We start from the raw sequence: 23,397 nt of genomic DNA on the forward strand, positions 1-23,397 counted from the left end.
GGAATCTAGATGAACACTATACAGAGCTCTATTTTGGCAATTTTCCTGAAATCTGAAATTATTTCAAAGTCTATTTGACAAAAAAACCTTATTGGCTTAATTCACATAGAATCCAGATGGCATGGTTGCCCAAGTTTTTCAGCCTAAATCTTGATTACAAACTGAAAGGGAAGAGAGGTAGGTACTTGGATTTTAAAAATAATATTCTAGACATACATCACAAATGCAGAGAAGGGAAAAATACCCCCACAGAAATTAGAAGACCTAAGCCAAGGAGAAAACACAAAGAACTTACCTCATACATTTTTCTAGAACTTCTCTTACAAACTTTGGTTTGGGACTTTCTGGATCTTGAGTAAGACAATCTGACCTAATGAGGAAATATAGTTTTGTAAGTTCTTACACATGATCTGCAGCTATACCTAACCTGTACTTAGCTACAAATAGTTCCCTTCTACCTAAATTATTACATTTATATACATACAAAAAAAACCCTAAATCTTTCAGACTGTGAAGAAGATTGCTTTTATATTATAGTTTTAAATATTAACTTTTTTAAAAAAATGGCAGACTGTAGAGAGAAGAAAGATATAATATACATAACACTGCTTACCAATCTTCCCAGCTCCAACGGAACTGGAAGTTACTTAGATGATGGGAAAACCAATTAATAAACCTATACAGAGAAGTGGGGTGGGGGGACAGAAAAGGATGAATGGTTGCAATTTATAACAGGAACTTACATAATCCTTCAGACAAAACCCGATTTCCCCCTACCTACAGCTGTATTTTCTCCTACCAGTTACCCTTTTCTGTGCAAATCCTGTAACTCACCTTCTACTTCAAAAAGTAACAGTCCCCCATTTCACTCCTAACAGTGCTATCCTTTTTAAGTGAATAATTGATACGATTCAAGTGCCTGTTTTATATCAAGTACCTTATATATGTTTATATAATTTAATTCTCACAATAACTTCTGAGGAATGTATTATTTTCCCCATTTAACTGACAACGAAACAGAGGTGTGAGGTGCAAAAATAAAAAAGATTAAAAACGTTTTATAAACGGACGAGCCAAAGTAGTCTCTCATCATCATACCACACCCTTTCACCACAAACAACAAAATATACCATCAAAGCCCCCTTTTCTCTTAAAAACACATCTGATCTCTCTGACTAGATAGGGATCACCTTAGTAGACTGTATAACACTGTGAAATTTTTAAGAGCCCAATGAACACTTGCTGAATGAATGGCATAATAGGGATGCCCAGCACAACTGATGGTTTATTAATTAGACTGGGAAAAAAAGCTCAGCAGACACCTTCTTAAAGCACATCCCTCATGTATCTATAATTTCAGTCATTACAATTACTCAAGATAATAGGTCAACAACACAGGATAGCCTTTACTGATAATTTTCAAATATCGCATTTGAACAGCAGACATGACAGATTATGGAAATGTTCAATATCTGTCCTGATCTACTTTGGAAAACTGACAGAAGAGAGAACACCAGCTAATAAAGGTAGTACATAATAGACCTCACCCAGAAGATGACACCAGGCATGAAATTACCACAGCTATAAAAATCCAATATGGCCTTTTGTATAAACTGAGTCTTGGAGCTGTAGTTACATAGTAGCTAATTATTTTAGAAGCAGATACTATTCATAAACAAAATTACATATTATATAAACATAAATATACAGTATTAGACTCTGCTTCTACATATGGGTTAGCATAAAACCTATTTTAAAAGCTTACCTACCCAATTACAGAGGGAAAAGTGTAACCATACGAAAGAACTAAACAATGCAATTAAAGAAAACCTCAGTATGGGCATCATTTCATGTTGAAAATTAAACTAGAAAGTGTAATGTTATAACAGTTACAAGTTTTATTATATAAAGGATTATTTGTGGGAGAAAAGAAAGAAAAACCAACTTGGAAATTCTTAAAAAGGTGATTGTTTTCCTTATCAAATTCTTTTATAAAGTACAGGGAGAAGAAGCTGCTAACACTCAGTACAGAAATAAGGCAATTACTATACCTGTCTACGCATGTAGTATTCATCGTGTCCAAACGCATGTATAACATTTCAGTTGCCTGTGCAAGCTGTGAATTTCAGGATAAGGAAAACTATACTCTCCTTGAAAATAAGCTGTGGTAGACAAAATAAATAACATTTCTTAGAAGTCTATATAGTGACTAATAATGCTGAGCTTTGTTTCAAGTAATTGATCTTTGAGGTATCAGTGATGTACATTTGATCTGTATACACCCATGAAATCGAGATAATGAGCATTTACATCATCTCCAAAAGTTCCCCATGCTCTTTTGTAATCCATTCTCCCTTTTGCCCCTCATTTATGCCCCCAAGCAAATATTGGTCTGCTGTCACTATATTACTTTGCATTTTCTAGGATTTTGTGTAAATGGTATCATATAGTGTGAATTCATATTTGTTTGGCACCTTTTATTCAATATAATTATTTTGCAATTCATTCATGTTGCTGCCTGCATTTAAAATTTGTCCTTTTTTTTTTTTTTATTACTGAGTAGTATTCCACTGTATAGCTGTAACAAAATTTGCTTATCCATTCTGTTGATGGATATTTGGATTGTTTCCAGTTTTGGGTTATTACAGATAAAGTTATGAACATTTATTCTCTTGGGTAAATACTCCAGAGCAAAATGGCTGGATTGTATAGTACACGTAATATTTAACTTTTAAAGAAACGCCAAACTGTTTTCATGAAGTGATTTAAACCCACAAGCAGAAATATTTAATAATCTCTTAAAGTCAGGCCAAAGAGAGTACATTAAAAACAAAGGAAAGGATACAACTTGGGGTAGAGAGCCAGGCTGAAGTTTACACAGTTCAATGAGAAGTGTTGTGTACATCACATCAATGTGAGGGGGTGCTGGAAGTTGAAACAGCTCTGCAAAGATCACCTACAAAGGAATTACAAGTCAGAACTCAATTCAACAGCTATCTACACACTTCTACTATTAGAAACACCTCAATGTTCTAAAGTCTAACTCTATGGTATTCATAATAAAAAAAAATTACTTTTTAACCTTTAAAATTATGCTCTTTAAAACACAAAGATCTACAATTGAATACTGTAATGAAGATTTCTTATCTCTATAACTCAATCAAATAAGAATATGCAAAAATTAATGCTTAGTTGATACTTCCAGAGAACTGTCCAATTTCAACTCTGGAAGTATCAGAGTTAATTCAGGGAGGTACAGTTTACTGGGGACTCACAGATCCACCAGAGTTTCATTCCTATAAGAAGTAAAAGTCCTTTGTAGACTCGGAGGATGGGAACAGAAGATAGTTATTAACTCATTCTACACTGTTACTATATTCTTGGTATTCCAAGACTTTTTTGCCATGCTCTCGTTCACAAACTTGTTTCCTTCCTCCTTATATAATGTGTGGACCATCTATCTCGACTTCTAGAGCCTGGTCTGCATTCCTTCTTCTCACTCCCATCTCCCATACTTTTGTATGAATTTCTACACATTTTGCACATTTAAAAATATGACTTATGTTTTGCATTTCAACTGACATGTCACTGAGTCAAGTTCATAGCCTAACCACACTCTCAAGTTCTATAAAGAGAACAGATGCAGCATTTCTAAGGAAGTACATAGGTATAGTATGAATAAAAAGTGAATCAAATGATACATAATTATGCTCACTTTGAGTATTTTAACATAAATGAATAATGCAATTGACAGTTTGGGTCAAGTGAAAACACTGTTTTTTGGGAAATAAATCTCTACAAGGTGTTCAACTACGCTACTAGTATCATCCTTCTGTATGACTTCATATGGAATCAAAAGCATTATCTATTTTTTTCCACTTCCAAAACAACTGGCTCTTTTGATTTCTAAGAATAAATAAGGATTCCTACTTATCCCTACCCTGTGATACAGGAAATAATACACTAGTCAGGGGTATGCTAGTAATAAGAGGCCAGATAAACACAGTTAAAGATGGGTTATCTGCCTAAAGAATACAGTATTTTAAAATATTTAAGCCTCTTATACATCTGTTAAGTGGACAATGTATTGATAGAGTTAGAGGTAACTTACATTATCCATGATAACTATTCATGAATGAAGATATACTATCAATATATAAATAAATTATAGGCAACTCAAAATTCCATTTGTACACTGGGCTTAACCTCCTCTTTTCTCTTTACTAACATGGCTAACAGAGCTCCAAAATTGAAAGCAATTTCCTCTCTTCTCTATTAATTTTCAGCACCTGCCAAGTAGCAAGAACAACAAAAAGGCCAAGGGTAGATTACACTTTACAGTCAACAGAAAGATTCTGAAACTTAAAAACAAGCTCCACTTGGAATGCATACCTCAACTATGTGGTAGTTCAAGGGGATCTTGTTCTTCCCAGGATAACTCACTAGCTGTGCAGCACTATATAAAAAGTGTAATTTAAGTTTAATGAGTATACACAGATATATGAAAAACTAAATAAGCAGTTTCAAAAACAGTGTATGTAGATATAAAGGAAATCTTTTTCTGAAATGTTCTAGATTTCAGTTACTTAACTACAGCACAGATTATTTTGTCTACCATAAGGAAACTCTTTAATGCATGCAAAACTCCTTAGAAGATCAAAAGGAGTGTAAGTGGGCTTCCCTGGTGGCGCAGTGGTTGAGAGTCCGCCTGCCGATGCAGGGGACACGGGTTCGTGCCCCCATCTGGGAAGATCCCACATGCTGAGGAGCGGCTGGGCCCGAGAGCCATGGCCGCTGAGCCTGCGCGTCTGGAGCCTGTGCTCCGCAACTGGAGAGGCCACAACAGTGAGAGGCCCTCGTACCGCAAAAAAAAAAAAAAAAAAAAGCATATAAGTAATAATAGTAAGGAAGTATATTCAGATCTACTAAAGTAAAATGTTTTATAAGGTAGACCATTCCCAAAATACTATATTCCTTTCCATTTTAAGATCTAAACCAAAACTTTCCAAGGTTTCAGAAAATATTAAAAATAAACTTTTCCAAAGCTTGATGTCTAACTGCTAGGAAACAGCAAAACCATTAGTATTCATTTATTCCCACAACATTCATACCAAAAACAGCTTGCCATTCAAGTTAAGTTGTCCAGAGCACATGGCAAATATCCATACAAAAGAGCAGGCATCATATGCATATTACTATAAAGCACTACAGTACTATACAGCATCCAGGAAAGTACTATTTGAGGGTGAAGTGCCTCCAGAAAGCTAGAGATCGGTCTTAGCAAGACAGGGCATCAGGAAGAGAGGAAGATTTTCTTACTCTTAACGTACATTTGCTCTTACTAAATCATCAAGATTGCTACTTTTTCTCCACTCTACTAAAAGTACCATGAAAAGCATCTTACCAAGTCTTCCTTTCCTTCCAGTGGGACTTAACGATGCAGTGAAGATTCTCTTCTATCACAAATCTTTCCACTGAATGACTCCCTGGCATTACAGGACCCTGGAAAGAAAACCAAATACATATACTCCAGACCTAGACAAAATATTATTTTTCATTTATTCAACAAATATATCAGAGCTTATTATGTTCCAGACACTGTATTGGATGCTGGGGATAAAAGTTCACAAGTGTGAAAGCTCTGTATTTCAGCAAATTTGTTCACTTATGTCTACAAGAGAATTAGAATGTCAGCTATAGTGTTTTTTCTACTGCATCTGACACTGTACTATCCTTGCCCACTTCAAGTCTTAAATGAAGCAAACTAAGTAATTTTTGTATATTATTAGTCCTATACAGTTTATTTTTATTTATTTTTTTAAATAGAACAAATCTAAGTTTATTTTTTTTATTATTATTTTTCTTTAAACAATTGCCAAGACTGGAATCAAAGATAAATAGAAGGCACAACAGTTTTGCTCCGGTTTTGTGTTATTCAGATTTTTGAAAATTTTTGGGGTCTTTTTGGTTTTTTTTTTTACAAATACAAATTAAACATGAAAAAACTCTACTTCAAAAAAAAAATCTAACAGTTCAAGAAAAGCTTATCAGTTGCATTCTAGACATTTAAAACCTATCTTACAGTTTAAATTTCAATGGTAAAAACAGGTTTTGGAACTGTTTTGCAACCACGTATCCAAAGAAAAACTCTACTAACACCTTTTATTCAGTTTTTAACCATACCAGAGAGAATCTAAATTGTCAATTTTTCCAACGGCAATTTTTCCACAGCAGAAGGTAGTCATGACTCTCAAAGAAGAGACAGTTTGGGTTCTTCCGGCCTTCAAAATGTTTATCAAATCCTGTAATTCTCACAGGCTTTTGAAAAATGTAGAAAATAAGTAAAAAATATTCCAATGAATGAAACATACCAAATGTCAGTAATAAGCAAGACAATCCTTTGGGGAAACTGTTAAAAAAAAAAATCCAGTCTGTATATGCAAATAAAGCAAGGAAATGCAGTCTTTTTTTTTTTCTTCTTTAAAAATCCATTTTTCCTAAAATATCATTCCACAAAACTGGAAGTGAAGGACTAAAAGGTGGGGGGGGGGGGGGGTGAGAGGGGAAGGAGCACACACCAGTAACACAAAAAGTAGAACTGTACAAACTTAAGCAGTTTATCATAGACTAGGATCAGATTCCAAGATACCAAAGGTTGGCTGAAGAAATCACCATTCTGTGGGAGCTAGGGTTTGTACTGCTGCCTGAAGATCGGTGAAGAGCAATTCACTGCCTTGGAGCAATGCCCGTTCCCACTCCAAATCCTGGTTTCTGCACCATGCCTCCACGGGGTGGGCCTCTCACCCCACCACCCAGCCCACCTCGAGGGCCTCCAGGTCCCCGAAAGCGGTAATCTCGGCGATCCCCTTCCCGGGCAGCTTGAGTCTTCTTTTCTTCCACATTCAGACGGACCTCACCTCTGAACATGATGGGCCTGTTGTTAAGCACCTTCTGAACAGGTTCAGAATCATCAAACACAATGAACCCAAAATTAGGTAATTTCCCACCACTGTTAATACGCAGCTCCACCACATTCCCATAATTTTGAAAAAAATCTTCAAGCTCTGGTTTGTCCACCTTATGAGGCAGGTTGCCGATAAAGAGTTGGTGACTGTCAGGGTGTCTCACGATTCTTCGGGGTTCAACGTCACCTTGCTCACCAACCTCACAGACTGGTCTAGGTCCCCTCTGGGGAGGAACATTTATTCGCTGTTCTCGCACCCTTTGATCCCTCTGAGGCCTCTGCGGTGGAATGTGAGATTCAGGCTTAGACTCTGGACGAGGCTGTGAAGCTGGTACTTTAACAACATGAGGTGGTATCCCAGTAACTGGAACAGCTCCACTGGGTGGAAGGTTCTTACTGGTCACAGATGCCCAAGAAAAGGTTCTCAAGTCCTCCTGCACTGTCTGGCTATGTCTGCAGGCTTCTGAGCATCCTCAGGAACAGTTTCTTCCAATACTGGCTCAGACTTTTCCTCTTGGACTTCAGACACAGGTTCTTGCTCTGGCTCTGGTTCAGGATCAGGCTCTGGTTCAGCAACAAGTTCTTCTAAATGTTCTTCTAAGTCATTGCTAACAGTTTGATCATAGAAAGTTCCAGAATCATCAGGTACCACCTCAGGTGTCTGCTGTCTTTCTTCAGGTTCCTCTACTTCTTCTTCAGATTCTTCCTGAGGCTCAGTGACAAAGCCACCAAAGACCTCATCTTGGTTATCTGAAGATATCATTATGAACATAGAACTTATTTGCAACAGAGCCCTCAGGAGCAAGGACAAAGGTCTGCATGAATCTCCTCAAAGCCTGGTGGTTATTAGAGAACAAGCCCATCACCTGGACCACCACACCATCATTCAGGGTGGCATGAGCATCGACATGACGGATCTTAGTGTGGCAATTGGTGAAATTTTGTGACATCACTTTCCTATGGATTTCTTTCTGTCCATAGACCGCATCTGCTGGCTTTCCATTTGAATCCAACCCCCATGGACATAAGAAGAGTTCTTTCCACAAAATCTGTGTAGCATGTCTGAGGCCTGGTTCAACAGTGTGTAATACTGTCTCACAAATTCCTGCCCGACCAGCAGGGGACTAGGCTTCTCCATAACCATTGCTTTGGTCAATTTAACCTCATTGGGGCATTTCGGGAGTAAAGAAGAGACACACAAGTTGCTCTGCACAGTGCCTGGCACACAGCGAGGGCTTGGAAAAAGGTTAGCTATTATCATCACTCAATATCCATGAACTCACTGCTCCCCCCTTACTCCCTGTAAAACCTAGGAGCAGCACTTCTGCTTCCCGAGTTGAGAAATTCTCAATGCACTTTCGTGTCCCCCACCCAAAGAAAAGCCTCCTCTGGTCTGGGTTAAGCTGGAGACCCCGTCAGGGGAGGAAGGACTCCGCGTGCGGGGGGGCAGGAGGGAAAAGCTACCGAGCCGGCCGCACGGGGCCCCAGGCCCCCGAGATCACCCTGGGGCCCGGGCGGCAGCCGCGGCTCGCTCTCGCCCGCCGTGGCCATTACAGTTTATTTTTTGAAACCATGGGACTGGATTACTTCCATAAAAAACATGGAGAGAGGGAAAATTTTGTCTCGAACACTATGTAGACATAAAAAAATCATGTATGCACTGAAAGATATCCACACTACGCTGTTTTAAAGAAGGTTGAAGAACATTATCTACATGATATTGTTTAATTAAAAAAATATGCATAGCAAACAGGTTCAATGAGTTTATTTACTTATTACTTACTACTTAATGGTGACTTTTACTTTAATCTACTTTATCATTTCTAATTAAAAACAAAACAAAACATTTTTTGAAAGCCCAGAACAAAAAAACCAAATCCTCTTCAAACAGATATTTTGCATATTTATGCTCTTCTGGCAAAGGATGATGGGCACATTACAGAGGCAACACCAATTAAGTACAAATAGTACAGGAAAAGCAAATTTTGAGGTGCCATTCTAATGTTCCCCTAGATACCTAATCACAAAGATTCTAACAGTCTTACTGTAAATTAGACTTCCAATTATATATACTCTAATTAGACCATTACATAAAGTTAACTAAAAGCATTATATATGCAATATTGCAAGTGGGTAGCAAGTTGATAATTTTGTATATATAACCAATTATCCAACAACTTGTTACCCTGAGATAGAGTATACATACACTAAAATTTCCCTGGTCATAAGCAACTTTCCATAGAAGAGAGAAGACAGGGAAAGAAAACTCAAGTTTGACCTAAGGTGGTAACATTGGTTCTTATGCCAGTGGTTCTCAACTGGGGGAAATTTTGCCCCTAAGGGGACATCTGCCAATCTCTGGAGACATTTTTGGTTGTCACAACTGACATGCTACTGGCACCTAGAAGGTAGAGGCCAGGGATGCTCCTAAGCATCCTACAATTCACAGGACAGCCCCACAACAAAGGATTATCCAGCCCAAAGCATCAGTTGTGCTGAGGCTGAGAAACTCTGCTCTATGCTGACTGGAATGTACTAAGCAACAGGTATCGATAGTACTTTAGCCAGGCGAGTTTCTTTTCAGAACCAGCCCAGTGATCACTGTGCTTGCTGCCTGGGTATTAAAGTTAAGACAGTCATGGGCTTCCCTGGTGGTACAGTGGTTAAGAATCCGCCTGCCAATGCAGAGGACACGGGTTCAAGCCCTGGTCCAGGAAGATCCCACATGCCGTAGAGCAACTAAGCCCGTGAACCACAACTACTGAGCCCATGTGCCACAACTACTGAAGCCCGTGTGCCCAGAGCCTGTGCTCCACAACAAGAGAAGCCACTGCAATGAGAAGCCCGCACACTGCAAGGAAGAGTAGACCCCGCTCACTGCAACTAGAGAAAGCCTGTGCGCAGCAACGAAGACCCAACGTTGCCAAAAATAAATTTTTAAAAAACCCAAAAAAAACAATCACTCAAATGCAAAGGTATAAAGTAACTAAAGCACAGTTAAAATGTAAATTTTTATATCAAATGTTAATATCAAAATTATACATTTTCTTAATTGCTAAAGTATAACAGCTATCAACAACCTGATCTCATAATAAAAAATACATATATTTAAGAACTATAAAGTCAGCTTATACTAATCATTGGGATTTTTAAATTAAAAACACTTTATTGAGCACTCATCACGTGTCACATACTGTTCTATGCACTTTATGCGTGTTAATAATTTAATCCTCATTACAACTTTATGAGATATATACTGTCATTATTCCATTAGGAAACTAAGGTAGGGAGGTAAATAACTCACTCAAGAGCACACAGCTGGGCTATGACTAAGCCAGGATTAAAATCCAAACCTACTTGGCCTCTCAAACCTACACTCTTCAATTGTACACCGTGCTGTCAATTTACACTGCCTAAATATGATTTCTTGAATAATGAGGTGATACCATTCACTGAATTAAACTGTTAACTTCGCTGCCAATGACCCTCTTAGATAATAAACAACTCAAAATTAAAATGTCCCATAGGCATAATTCAAACAAGATTAAACCACAATTACAACACAACACAGGCGCTTTGAAAGGCACTTTTGTTGGTCATACATGTACCTCAGGATCATCCGTGTAATCAAACATTCTGAAGATGACCCTTGGCATCGGGTACACCGAATCTTCAGTGTGAGGAGGTGGTGTGAAAGGAGGCAGGTTGTGCTGCAGTGCTTCACACAGGATGCTGTCAAAGGCAAGATAAGGTCTTAGGATGTGCCGCTCCTGCCAGCGATCCTTTTTCAATTTCTGAATCTGGGCCCAGAGGCAATCTAAATACTAAAGACAGATTAATTTTTAACAATTAATAGATATTTGGAGGCTAGATGAAATAACATTTTGACTAGACAAAACCAAAAATCTACTGCCTTCTAAAATACAGGATACAAAAGCAAGCTAACTTACAATTAAATACAGTACTAAGGAATACTGCGAAGTTTCTGTTTTTGTTTTACTTATTTTATAAAGTCTGTCTGGGGCTGATACCTCTTATTTTTTCAAATTGGGCACTTAAATTAAAAATACATCAACTCTAGAATAGGGAATGTTTTGATGACATTCTAACATTTATTAAAAATCCACTATATGCCTAGGGCTATGAGGAGCTGAACCCCTGATATGAAATGTGAAAACCCAGCTGAGGTATACAAATGGGATGATTTGAATATGTCACAGAGATAAGAATCTACTCTGTGCTTGTATCACAAGAGACTGAAATCAATTTACCTCTTCTTGTGGATGCGGTTTCTCTGCAGTCCATACTTGTAACATGGGCACATGAGTCTTCTGGCGTCTTCTAAAGGTAAGAATGAAAATCTACATTTAGGTTCTTAAAACATGAAAAGATATTCAGTTGCTTTCATAATTAATAAAATGCAAATTAAGGGAGTGAAACATTTTAACCTATCAGATTGGCAGATATTAGAATCTTTGATAATGTATTGCATTGCCAAAATGTAGGCAAATACACGGTTTCAAAAACATCACTGGCAGAGGGCTAACTGATATAATCTCTTTAGACGACATATGGAAGAGTATAATCTCTTTGGAAGGCAATCTGACTAAATATCAAAATTAAAATTGTTAAAGACACTTCAACCCAGCAATGCCATTTCTAAGAATTCACATCATCCCAAAACATATTTGTACATGCACATAAAGACTTATGTACAAGGATATTCACTGAAACACTGTTTAAAATAGCCAAAGACTTGCAATAGCCTCAATGTCTACCAACAGGAGACTAGTTAAAGGAATTACAGTACATTAAAAGACTGGAATACCATACAGCTGTTAAAAGGAATGAGGTAGAGCTAAATATCTTATGCAGCGAATCCAAACTATATTAAGAGGGAAAAAAAAGCAAGTGTGTATAGAAGAACAATGTGTATACTGGACTATCATTTGTATAAAAAGGGGAAATGACATTCAAATGTTAGCATATTCATACTCTTATTTTCATTCTTTTGCAAACATCTAATAGTATTAAAAAAACAGTACAACTTTTGAAAAATATAAAACATTTAAAAAATCATTTAAAGGTACCTTAGTGTAATGAGAAAGCAGATTTTTATCTTTAGACTTCCTTTAGCTTTATTGTAACTAAGTAGATATTAACAATATCCAAAGAATTACCTATTAATAGAAAATGAAACTTATAACAAAATTCTTCTGAAAAAACTTAAGGGGACACAAAATCATTACCAAGCTGCTGTGCCCTTACTTAAGATAGCTTTCAGTGTTGGCAAAGATTCGGTCCATCTCTGCATCTTTCTTTTCGTACAACTCCTTTCCAACCCAGGGCAAAGATGATAGAAATGCATACACGTACCAATCCCGGCGCACCTAAGGAATTTTTTTAAAAAGGTACATTTAAAATAGGTGCTAGTGAATTTTCATTCATATTATATTTATTCCTGAATGAAATCCTATGGACGCAATTCAGTAGGACTTAACAAAGACATCTGGCTCATTTAGAGCATTTTTAGATATATTAGCTTTAATGTTACTAGACAGAATCATTTAACTAATGTACAGATGTCACAAAGAACCCACCATTATACCAGTTGACTTAACTTTTAGACATTAAGAATTTACAATGTGATAAGTCTACTGTTAATCTTCTGTTTTTACTACTAAAGGGTTACCAGTGAAAAATTCCTGGTACTATATGGACGAGATTCAGCACAAGGGGTTTTCTTACCTGAGGCACATCTTCTTCCTGAGTTACACTTACAAAATTTTCAAACATAGCAACCATTGATGGGGCAGCAATGACGTGACAATTCACAAGATCAGATAAAAAACGGACCTGGTGGGGAGAACAATTTCTATGAAATCTAAATGTCCTTTATAATAATTATAAAACAAGCAATTCTGTAATGTTTGAAACCACAGTTCTGAAAAACTACAGCCCAAGGACCAAATCTAGCCCACTGCCTGTTTTGTTTTTTGTTTGTTTGTTTTTTTTGCGGTATGCAGGCCTCTCACTGTTGTGGCCTCTCCCGTTGCGGAGCACAGGCTCCAGACGTGCAGGCTCAGCGGCCATGGCTCACGGGACCAGCCGCTCCGCGGCATGTGGGATCTATCCGGACTGGGGCACAAACCCGTGACCCCTGCATCGGCAGGCGGACTCTCAACCACTGCGCCACCAGGGAAGCCCCCACTGCCTGTTTTTTAAGCAGCCTGCAAACTAAGAATGGTTTTTAAATATTTAAATGCTTGAAAAAAACCCAAAAGAATATTTTGATTCATACAAATTATATGAAATTACATTTCATTGTCCACAAATCGACTTTTACACAGCCATGCTTATTTGTTTACATATTGTCTGTGGCTGCTTTTCTGCTATAACAGCAGAGCTGAGTAGTTGTGACAGACACTGTAGGAAGGACAGGAATCTGCATTTATAGCTTTACATTTATACTAAACTAAGAACCTAAACTGTAATATTCTAGCTATTACAACCAATAATCTTCTTTTCTGTTTGGCTGTGAAAAAATTTTCGCTGGACCACAGAAATGGAAATTTATGAACAGATATTTATTGGGTGCCCTTTGTGTGCCACTGCTGAGCACTATTAAAGTCTCTGTCACATGGGAGCTCACAGACTAGTGGGACAAGCACAATCTCAACCCAGATGGATAAATCCTATACTAAAAGATAAATAAAGTGTTCTAGAAATAGGGACAAAGGGAGTAGGGGGAAACATCATATAGGAGGTAACAACTGGGCTAGATCATAAAGGATGAAAAAAGTAGTCCTCACGTGGAGAGCAAGGAGAGGGTTCTAGGCAGAAAGGTTCAAAAACAAGGTGTGTTCAGGGACCAGCAAGTAATTCAGATAGAGCTGGAGGGTATATGGGAGGCAAAGAGAAACAGACTGGGGCAACCATGAAGGATCAGACTTAATGGAATCTGAACTTAATAGCGTGATAAGTGTCCAAACTCTTTTGATTATGTACTCAGTAGAAAAGAATTTGATCACATACCTCAACACATAAATATCTACTTATATATAAATATAAGTTGGCCCACTGTCAATCTATGTGTTATGTATTAATAAGGCTTAATTCCATTTCCATTTAAGATAAGTAAGAGTTCTGATATTTACTTCCTGCATCATCTTGTGCACCAGGCTTTGAAGACTATCCACTGTAGAAAATGGGAAGGAACTGAGGTTTTTAACCTGTAACCAACATGAACAGAGCCTAGTTACAGAAGACCATTCTGGTGCCACTACAGAAGATAAAGTGAAAGGCAGAGAATCTGGATGCAAAAAGAGCTGTTAAGAGCTGTTAAGACATTACGAGGAAGGCATGAACTACACTAGAGGCCCTGGAGACAAGGAGAAGGGACAGACTGGAGAGAAATTTAGGAGGTAGGACAGACAGGGCTTGGAGACTGGTATGAGAGGGCAAAGGCAAGACAAAAATTAATGCTCAGGTTTCTGGACGGGCTATCCAGTAAATAGCAACCACTTGTGTGGGTTGGGCTGAGGGTACAGAAAAGGAGGTATAAAGAATGCATTAATTCAGGGACTTCCAGGCAAGATACCTTAGGGCTATCCAGGTAGTATTTGGACCAAAGGTCTGGAGCTCAGGAGAATGGCTGAAGCAGGAGATACAGATTAGAGTTGGTAGGGGGGAAGGTCATCAAAATAAAGGTAGTTTATGAAGCTATAAGAGAATGAGAATGCTTCAGCAGAGAATGTTTGGAAAAAAGTGAAGTGAGGACAGAATCCTGGGAAACACAAAAATTTAAAGGGCAAAGGAAGGTTACCCAGTAAAAGGAGACTGAGGAATAGAAGGTAGGTGGCAGCAGGAGGTCCTGAAAAGAGTGGTGCTGCAGAAACCAAGTAGTGTAAAGCATCCCATGTTACAGGGAGGTCAACTAGGATTGAGTTAACAGAAGCCACTGGACTCGGTAATGAGCTCTGTATCTTTAATAAGAATGGTTTCGGTACTTCCCTGCTGGCGCAGTGGTTAAAAATCCACCTGCCAATGCAGGAGACACGGGTTTGATCCCAGGTCCAGGAAGATCCCACAAGCCGCGAGCAACTAAGCCCGTGCACCGCAACTATTGAGCCTGCGCTCTAGAGCCTGTGAGCCACACTACTGAAGCCTGTGCACCTAGATCCCGTGGTCCGCAACAAGAGAAGCCACCGCAATAAGTCCATGCACTACAACAAAGAGTAGCCCCTGCTCACTGCAACTAGAGAGAGCCCACGTGCAGCAACGAAGACCCAACGCAGCCAAAAATAAATAAATAAAATAAATAAATTTATTTTTTAAAAAAAAGAATGGTTTCAAAAAAGCAGCTGTTGTGGTGAGTGGGGAACTGTATTTCAAGAGAAAAGATAAATTATTTGGTTGTAGCTCACCTCTCCCCTTCATCCCAACACTAAGTCATAACATACCAAAAAACAAATACAAAAAATGTTTAACAAAGATCTAGAAGAACTAAAGAACAAACAAACAGAGATGAACAATACAATAACTGAAATGAAAAATACACTATAAGGAATCAGTAACAGAATAACGGAGGCAGAAGAATGAATAAGTAAGCTGGAAGATAAAACAGTGGAAATAACTGCTGAGGAGCAGAAGAAAGAAAGAAGAATGAAAAGAATTGAAGACAATCTCAGAGACCTCTGGGATAACACTAAATGCACCAACATTCAAATTATAGGGGTCTCAGAAGAAGAGAAAAAGAAAGGGTCTGAGAAAATATCTGAAGAGATTACAGGGGAAGACTTCCCTAACATGGGAAAGGAAATAGTCACCCAAGTCCAGGAAGCACAGAGAGTCCCATACAGGATAAACCCTAGGAAAAACACACCAAGACACGTATTAATCACTAACAAAATTTAAATTCAAAGAAAAAGTATTAAGAGCAGCAAAGGAAAAACAAAAAATAACATACAAAGGAATCCCCATAAGGTTATCAGCTGATTTTTCAGTGGAAACTCTGCAGGCCAAAAGGGAGTAGCAGGATACACTGATGAAAGAGAAAAACCTACAACCAAGATTACTCTACCCAGCAAGGATCTCATTCACATTTGATGGAGAAGTCAAAAGCTTTTCAGACAAACAAAAGCTAAGAGAATTCAGCACCACCAAACCAGCCTTATAACAAATGCTAAAGAAACTTCTCTAAGCGGGAAACACAAGAGAAGAAAAAGACCCACAAAAACAAACCCCAAACCATTAAGAAAATGGTAATAGGAACATACATATCGACAATAAACTTGAATGCAAATGGATTAAACACCCCAACCAAAAGACACAGACTGGCTGAACGGATACAAAAACAAGACCCATATATATGCTGTCTACAAGAGACCCACTTCAGACCTAGGGACATATACAGACTGAAAGTGAAGGGATCGAAAAAGATATTCCATGCAAATGGAAATCAAAAGAAAGCTGGAATAGCAATACACATATCAGATAAGATAGACTTTAAAATAAAGACTGCTACAACAGATAAGGAGGGCCACTACATAATGGTCAAAGGATCAATCCAAGAAGATGATACAACAATTATAAATGTTTATGTACCCAACAGAGGAGCACCTCAATACATAAGGCAAATGCTAACCACCATGAAAGGAGAAATCGACAGTAACACAATAATAGTAGGGGACTTAAACACCCCACTTAGACCAATGGACAGATCATCCAAATAGAAAATAAGGAAACACAAGCTTTAAATGACACAATAGACCAGATAAATCTAATTGATATTTACAGAACATTCCACCCGAAAGTGGCAGAATACACTTTCTTCTCAAATGCACATGGAACATTCTCCAGGAAAGATCACATCTTGGTTCACAAATCAAGCCTCGGAAAACTTAAGAAAACTGAAATCCTACCAAGCATCTTTTCTGACCACAGCACTATGAGACTGGAAATCAATTACAGGAAAAAAACTGTAAAAAACACAAATACATGGAGGCTAAACAGTGGTCTACCAAATAACCAAGAGATCACTGAAGAAATCAAAGAAGAAATAAAAAAATACATAGAAACAAATGACAACGAAAACATGACAACCCAAAACCTATGGGATGCAGCAAAAGCAGTTCTAAGAGGGAAGTTTATAGCAATTCAATCTCACCTCAAGAAACAAGAAAAATATCAAATAAACATCTAACTGTACACTTAAAACAACTAGAGAAAGAAGAACAAAGAAAACCCAAAGTCAGCAGAAGGAAAGAAATCATAAAGATCAGAGCTGAAATAAATGAAATAGAAATGAAGAAAACAATACCAAAATCAATGTAACTAAAAGCTGGTTCTTTGAGAAGATAAACAAAGTTGATAAACCCTTAGCCAGACTAATCAAGAAAAAAAAGGAGAGGACGCAAATCAATAAAATTAGAAATGAAAAAGGAGAAATCACAACTGACACTGCAGACATACAAAGGATTATAAGAGACTACTACAAAAAACTATATGTCAATAAAATGGACAACCACGAAGAAATGGACAAACTCTTGGAAAGGTACAATTTTCCAAGACTGAACCAGGAAGAAGTAGAAAATATAAATAGATCTATCACAAGTAATGAAATTGAAACCATAATTAAAAATCTTCCAACAAACAAAAATCCAGAACCAGATGGCTTCACAGGCGAATTCTATCAAACATTTAGAGAAGAGCTAACACCAATCCTTCTCAAACTCTTCCAAAACATTGCAGAGGGAGAATCACTCCCAAATTCATTCTACGAAGCCACCATCACCGATACCAAAACCAGAAAAAGAGATCACAAAAAAAGAAAATTATAGACCAATTATCACTGATGAACATAGATACAAAAATCCTGAACAAAATACTAGCAAACAGAATCCAACAGCACATTAAAAGGATCACCATGATCAAGTGGGATTTATCCCAGGGATGCAAGGATTCTTCAATATACGCAAATCAATCAATGTGATACACCACATTAACAAATTAAGGAATAAAAACCATATGATCATCTCAGTAGATGCAGAAAAAGCTTTTGACAAAATTCTACACCCATTTATGATAAAAACTCTCCAGAAAATGGGCACAGAGGGAACCTACCTCAACATAAAAAAGGCCATATATGACAAACCCACAGCAAGCATCATACTCAATGGTGAAAAACTGAAAGCATTTCCACTAAGATCAGGAACAAGACAAGGATGTCCACTCTTGCCACTCTTATTCAACATAGTTTTGGAAGTCCTAGCCACAACAATCAGAGAAGAAAAAGAAATAAAAGGAATACAAATTTGAAAAGAAGAAGTAAAACTGCCACCGTTTGCTGATGACATGATACTATACATAGAAAATCCTAAAGATGCCACCAGAAAACTAATCAATGAATTTGGTAAGGTTGCCGGATACAAAATCAATGCACAGAAATCTTTGGCATTCCTATACACCAACAATGAAAAATCAAAAGATAAATTAGGGAAACACTCCCGTTTACCACTGCAACAAAAAGAACAAAATACCTAGGAATAAACCTGCCTAAGGAGGCAAAATACTTGTACTCACAAAACTATAAAACACTGACGAAAGAAATAAAAGATGACAGAAACAGATGGAGAAATATACCATGTTCTTGGTTTGGAAGAATCAATATTGTGAAAATGACTATACTACCCAAAGCAATCTACAGATTCAATGCAATCCCTATCAAACTACCAACAGTATTCTTCACAGAATTAGAACAAAAAATCTTACAATTCGTATGGAAACACAAAAGACCCAAACAGCCAAAGCAATCTTGAGAAAGAAAAATGGAGTTGCAGGAATCAGGCTCCCCGACTTCAAACCATACCACAAAGGTACAGTAATCAAGACAGTATGGTACTGGCTCAGAAACATACATATACATCAATGGTACAGGACAGAATGCCCAGAGATAAACCCACGCACATATGGGCACCTAATTTACGACAAAGGAGGCAAGAACATACAATGGAGAAAAGACAGCCTTTTCAATAAGTGGTGCTGGGAAAACTGGACAGCTACATGTAAAAGAATGAAATTAGAACACTACCTAACACCATACACAAAAATAAACTCCAAATGGATTAAAGAGTTAAATGTTAAGACCAGACACTATAAAACTTTTAGAGGAAAACATAGGAAAAACACTCGGACATAAACCACAGCAAGATCTTTTTTGACCCACCTCCTAGAGTAACAGAAATAAAAACAAAAATAAACAAATGGGATTTAATCAACTTAAAAGTTTTTGCACAGCAAAGGAAACCATAAACAAGACAAAAAGACAACCCTCAGAATGGGAGAAAATATTTGCAAATGAAACAAAGGATTAATCTCCAAAATATACAAACAGCTCATGGAGCTCAATCAAAAAAACAAACAATCCGGTTAAAAATTGGGCAGAAGACCTAAATAGACATTTCACCAAGGAAGACATACAGATAGCCAAGAGGCAAATGAAAAGATGCTTAACATCACTAATTATTAGAGAAATGCAAATCAAAACTACAATGAGGTATCACCTCACGCCAGTCAGAATGGCCATTATCAAAAAAGCTAGAAACAATAAATGCTGGAAAAGGTATGGTGAAAAGGGAACCCTTCTACACTGTTGGTGGGAATGTAAATTGATACAACCACTATGGAAAACAGTATGGAGGTTCCTTAAAAAACTAAAAATAGATCTACCATATGACCCAGCAATCCCATTGCTCAGCATATACCCTGAGAAAACCATAATTCAGAAAGAGACATGCACCACAATGTTTACTGCAGCACTATTTACAATAGCCAGGACATGGAACCAACCTAAGTGTCCATTGACAGATTAATGGATAAAGACGATGTGGCACATATATACAGTGGAATATTACTCAGCCATAAAAGGAAACGAAATTGAGTTATTTGTAGTGAGGTGGATGGACCCAGTCTGTCATACAGAGTGAAGTAAGTCAGAAAGAGAAAAACAAATACCGTATGCTAACGCATATATATGGAATCTAAAAAAAAAAAAAAAAAGGTAGTGATGAACCTAGTTGCAGGGCAGGAATAAAGAGGTAGACACAGAGAATGGACTTGGTGACATGGGGTGGGTGGGCGAAGTGAGAGTAGCATCGACATATATACACTACCAAATGTAAAACAGTTGGCTGGTGGGAAGCAGCAACATAGCATAGGGAGATGGGTTCGGTGCTTTGCGATGACCTAGAGGGGTGGGATACGGAGGATGGGAGGGAGGCTCAAGAGGGAGGGGATATGGGGACATGTGTATGCATATGGCTGATTCGCTTTGTTGTGCAACAGAAACTAACACGGTATTGTGAAGCAATTATACTCCAATAAAGATAAAAAAAAAAAAAAAAGAATGGTTTCAAAAGAGCAGCTGTTGTGGTGAGTGGGGAACTGTATTTCAAGAGAAAAGATAAATTATTTGGTTGTAGCTCACCTCTCCCCTTCATCCCAACACTAAGTCATAACATACCAAAAAGCTCCCCAAAAGCCAAAAAAACAAAAAACTTACCAAATATACAGCTTCATTATAATTGTTTGCTTTCAACGATTCTTTAAGTTGACGAATCATGGCTTCTACAAATTCTCCACCGAAGTTGTAATTCCTGGCATTTAGTAGTCCAACTAATGTTGTATAAATTGTCAACTTCTCAGGTAACAGACGTGCACTGATTTGAGAACCCAGCACAATAAGAAGATCCCAAAACAACAGCATTAAGTTGCTGAATTTTATACTATAAAAAATTTTAAATTGTTTTACTAACTTTAGAAAAGCATGACATTTAGCTATGTTTTTAAAACAATGTCAGAAAAGGCAAAAATATTGAGAAGAGTTGCAGACATGGCTCCCTCAATTTTTTCATTTTAATTCTAATTAGTTAATCCAAGAGTTAAGAAAGTAAAACACTCTAATTGTGAAATCAAACTAAAATAGATATAACTGACACTAGACCAGTTTTTCTTCCAATGTGCTTAGTGGAATTGAATAGCAGGTCTACAGAAAATGGTTTCCATGGTAAAATATCTGGCAATTGCTGAGTGAAACAAGGTTCTTTAATGCAGAATCATTAAGGGGGAGATGGAGCAATCAACATTTCTAAACTTAGCCAACCAAATGTCACGGGATCAGAATTTCACTTTGAGAAACACTATTCTAGTTGCTTAGAAAAAATTCAGAACTAAAACCAGTTCCTATCAGTTAAATTGTTGAATTTTTAACATGGTACTCTGATAGAGTAAGATATCTTTACATCCAGTTTGCTTACTCAAGTGTGTTAATTTTCATTAAAGTTATTTGAAAAGCAGAGAAGAGGATTATAGTAATAAATCTTTGAAAAAAGCAAATGTTGATCCCTAATTTAGGCAGCCTTTAGAAATCAGCTCAAAAAAGAAAAGCAAATGGGAACTCCTGATTGTTCAGATTCTCTTATACTTTTTGCATTTTCCCAAGGTTCCTAGCAAAGAGTGTTAGGGACAATTTAGGTTTAAAAAAAATAACTGCATTGATAGTAACCATTCCTCCTCAACCCTCCCCTGCTTCAAAGTCATGGCTTCCATCAGAGTTTAAGCATAAATCTACTCTATTCTAATAAATGCTTTCAGAACAGAAGGAATCTACGGATAACTATAGCCAAATAACTTTTCTTAGTATTAAGTTTCTTAGTCTAAGGACATGTCTTCCTGAATATTAACTAGATTCCTTAAAAAAATTGTATCTGAAATTATTTGTACTTTATGAGATGTTAAAGTAAAATCCACTGATAGTTTCAATTTGTGTGTACATTTTTAAATTTCAAAACTGAGCTGTAAGCAATTTAAAAAACCCATTATTTTAAAATAATTGAAATAACATTTTAAGGCACCTTTATAATGAAGACTCCTTTATCCAGAAGTCATAGATACTCCTTTGCAAAGCATACAGTTTAGAGTGACCAATGTCCACCTGAGTGATGAGGAAGTCTGGATTGCTAATTCCACTGTTGGGAGAGACTGTTTCATGATTTCATGTAAGACTTTTCCCATTCTAATGTCCTTACAAATTAAATGCTGATACTCGTTCTAGCTAACCTAATTCAGAGAAAGATTATGCCTATTATATGTCATAGCTTCAAAAGTATCTTCAGCCTTCTAAGAAGGGCTATTGTTACTCGAGTGACTGGTTCTCAAATATGTTTGATACTACTGATTAAAAGTATAAATTAAACCCTATTATATATATTTAATTGTACGTGCTTAAAAGAAAATCGCTGAATGTGAAGTTGTCTACTTTCTCACTTAAAAGTAGTCAACTCAAATGATTCTAAGGATACAAGAAACGAAACAAAGAAAATGCTCAATTTTCATCCTATTTATCGCTAAGAGTTCGCCAAAGGGCAAAAGGTCATTTCATTTGACAAATTCCCCACAGAATGAAAGCAGATGACATATGAAACATAAACACATCTTCTGAACATTCACAAGCATTTAAGAGTAGATAATACATTATCACCTGGATTCATAAATCTTTTGTATACATACACTGTACAAAGAAGCCTTAAGATCTTGCTCTTATAGTTAGGAAGATCAGCTTCCAAAACGCCAGCCAAGCCTTCTAGGTTGCTCTCCAAAGAGCAGGCACTCTGTAGAGGACAGCATATTAAATATCTGTCAAGTACTCAGCAATTAGTGCATTAAAATTTTCTAGGTGACGATAAAAAAGTTACACATAAGGCACTGACAGTTTAGTATAAATAAATTCAGGTTGTTACTATTCCTTAGAAAACCATGAAAAGAGAACAAATAAAATTAAAAAAGCAATCTAAGACAGCAAAACAAGTATTAGAAATGGGAGGACATTCTGGGCTCTATTCTACTTCTCTAACTAATTCACTTAACTGTATGACTGGGCAAATTACCTCACCTATCCAGAACTTCCTCGGTCTCCATTTTTTTTTAATACATTAAAAAAATTTTTTTTAATTTATTTATTTATTTTATTTATTTTTGGCTGCATTGGGTCTTCATTGCTGTGCACAGGCTTCCTCTAGTTATGGCCAGCGGGGACTACTCCTCGCCGTGGTGTGCGGGCTTCTCATTATGGTGGCCTCTCCTGTTGCGGAGCATGGGCTCTAGGTGCGCGGGCTTCAGTAGTTGTGGCTCACGGGCTCCAGAGGGCAGGCTAAGTAGCTGTGGCACACGGGCCCAGCTGCTCCACGGCATGTGGGATCTTCCCAGACCAGGGCTCGAACCCATGTCCCCTGCATTGGCAGGCAGATTCCCAACCACTGTGCCACCAGGGAAGCCCCTGGTCTTCATTTTTAAATTGAGTGGACTATTCCCTAAGGTCCCTTCTAAGACTCATATTCTATGAAAATTACTAATAACATTTAACTCTCTGCATTCCA

The 23,397-nt window shown here is 37.4% G+C and overlaps 1 protein-coding gene and 1 pseudogene across 2 annotated transcripts in view; both read right to left on the minus strand.

Annotated features, from left to right (window-relative positions):
- NCBP1 (nuclear cap binding protein subunit 1) overlaps positions 1-23,397 on the minus strand; it is a 46,602-nt gene that overhangs the window by 15,561 nt on the left and 7,644 nt on the right. Inside the window, exons 3-14 of one of the 2 annotated variants that reach the window (XM_060014455.1) lie at positions 22,532-22,632; positions 20,526-20,682; positions 12,713-12,820; positions 12,233-12,354; positions 11,236-11,305; positions 10,573-10,788; positions 5,405-5,502; positions 4,393-4,456; positions 2,846-2,956; positions 2,052-2,116; positions 614-676; positions 296-370 (exon numbers count right to left, since the gene is read on the minus strand). In XM_060014455.1, coding sequence (XP_059870438.1) covers positions 296-370; positions 614-676; positions 2,052-2,116; positions 2,846-2,956; positions 4,393-4,456; positions 5,405-5,502; positions 10,573-10,788; positions 11,236-11,305; positions 12,233-12,354; positions 12,713-12,820; positions 20,526-20,682; positions 22,532-22,632 — 1,250 coding nt within the window. Of the gene's footprint in view, positions 1-295; positions 371-613; positions 677-2,051; positions 2,117-2,845; positions 2,957-4,392; positions 4,457-5,404; positions 5,503-10,572; positions 10,789-11,235; positions 11,306-12,232; positions 12,355-12,712; positions 12,821-20,525; positions 20,683-22,531; positions 22,633-23,397 lie in introns of those variants that run through there. The other variant, XM_060014456.1, reaches the window with a different exon arrangement.
- On the minus strand, positions 5,515-8,243 carry LOC132427223 (ras GTPase-activating protein-binding protein 1 pseudogene; annotated as a pseudogene).

This window comes from Delphinus delphis, chromosome 6 (assembly GCF_949987515.2).
Source record: "Delphinus delphis chromosome 6, mDelDel1.2, whole genome shotgun sequence".
In the NCBI taxonomy this organism is placed as follows: Eukaryota; Metazoa; Chordata; class Mammalia; order Artiodactyla; family Delphinidae; genus Delphinus; species Delphinus delphis.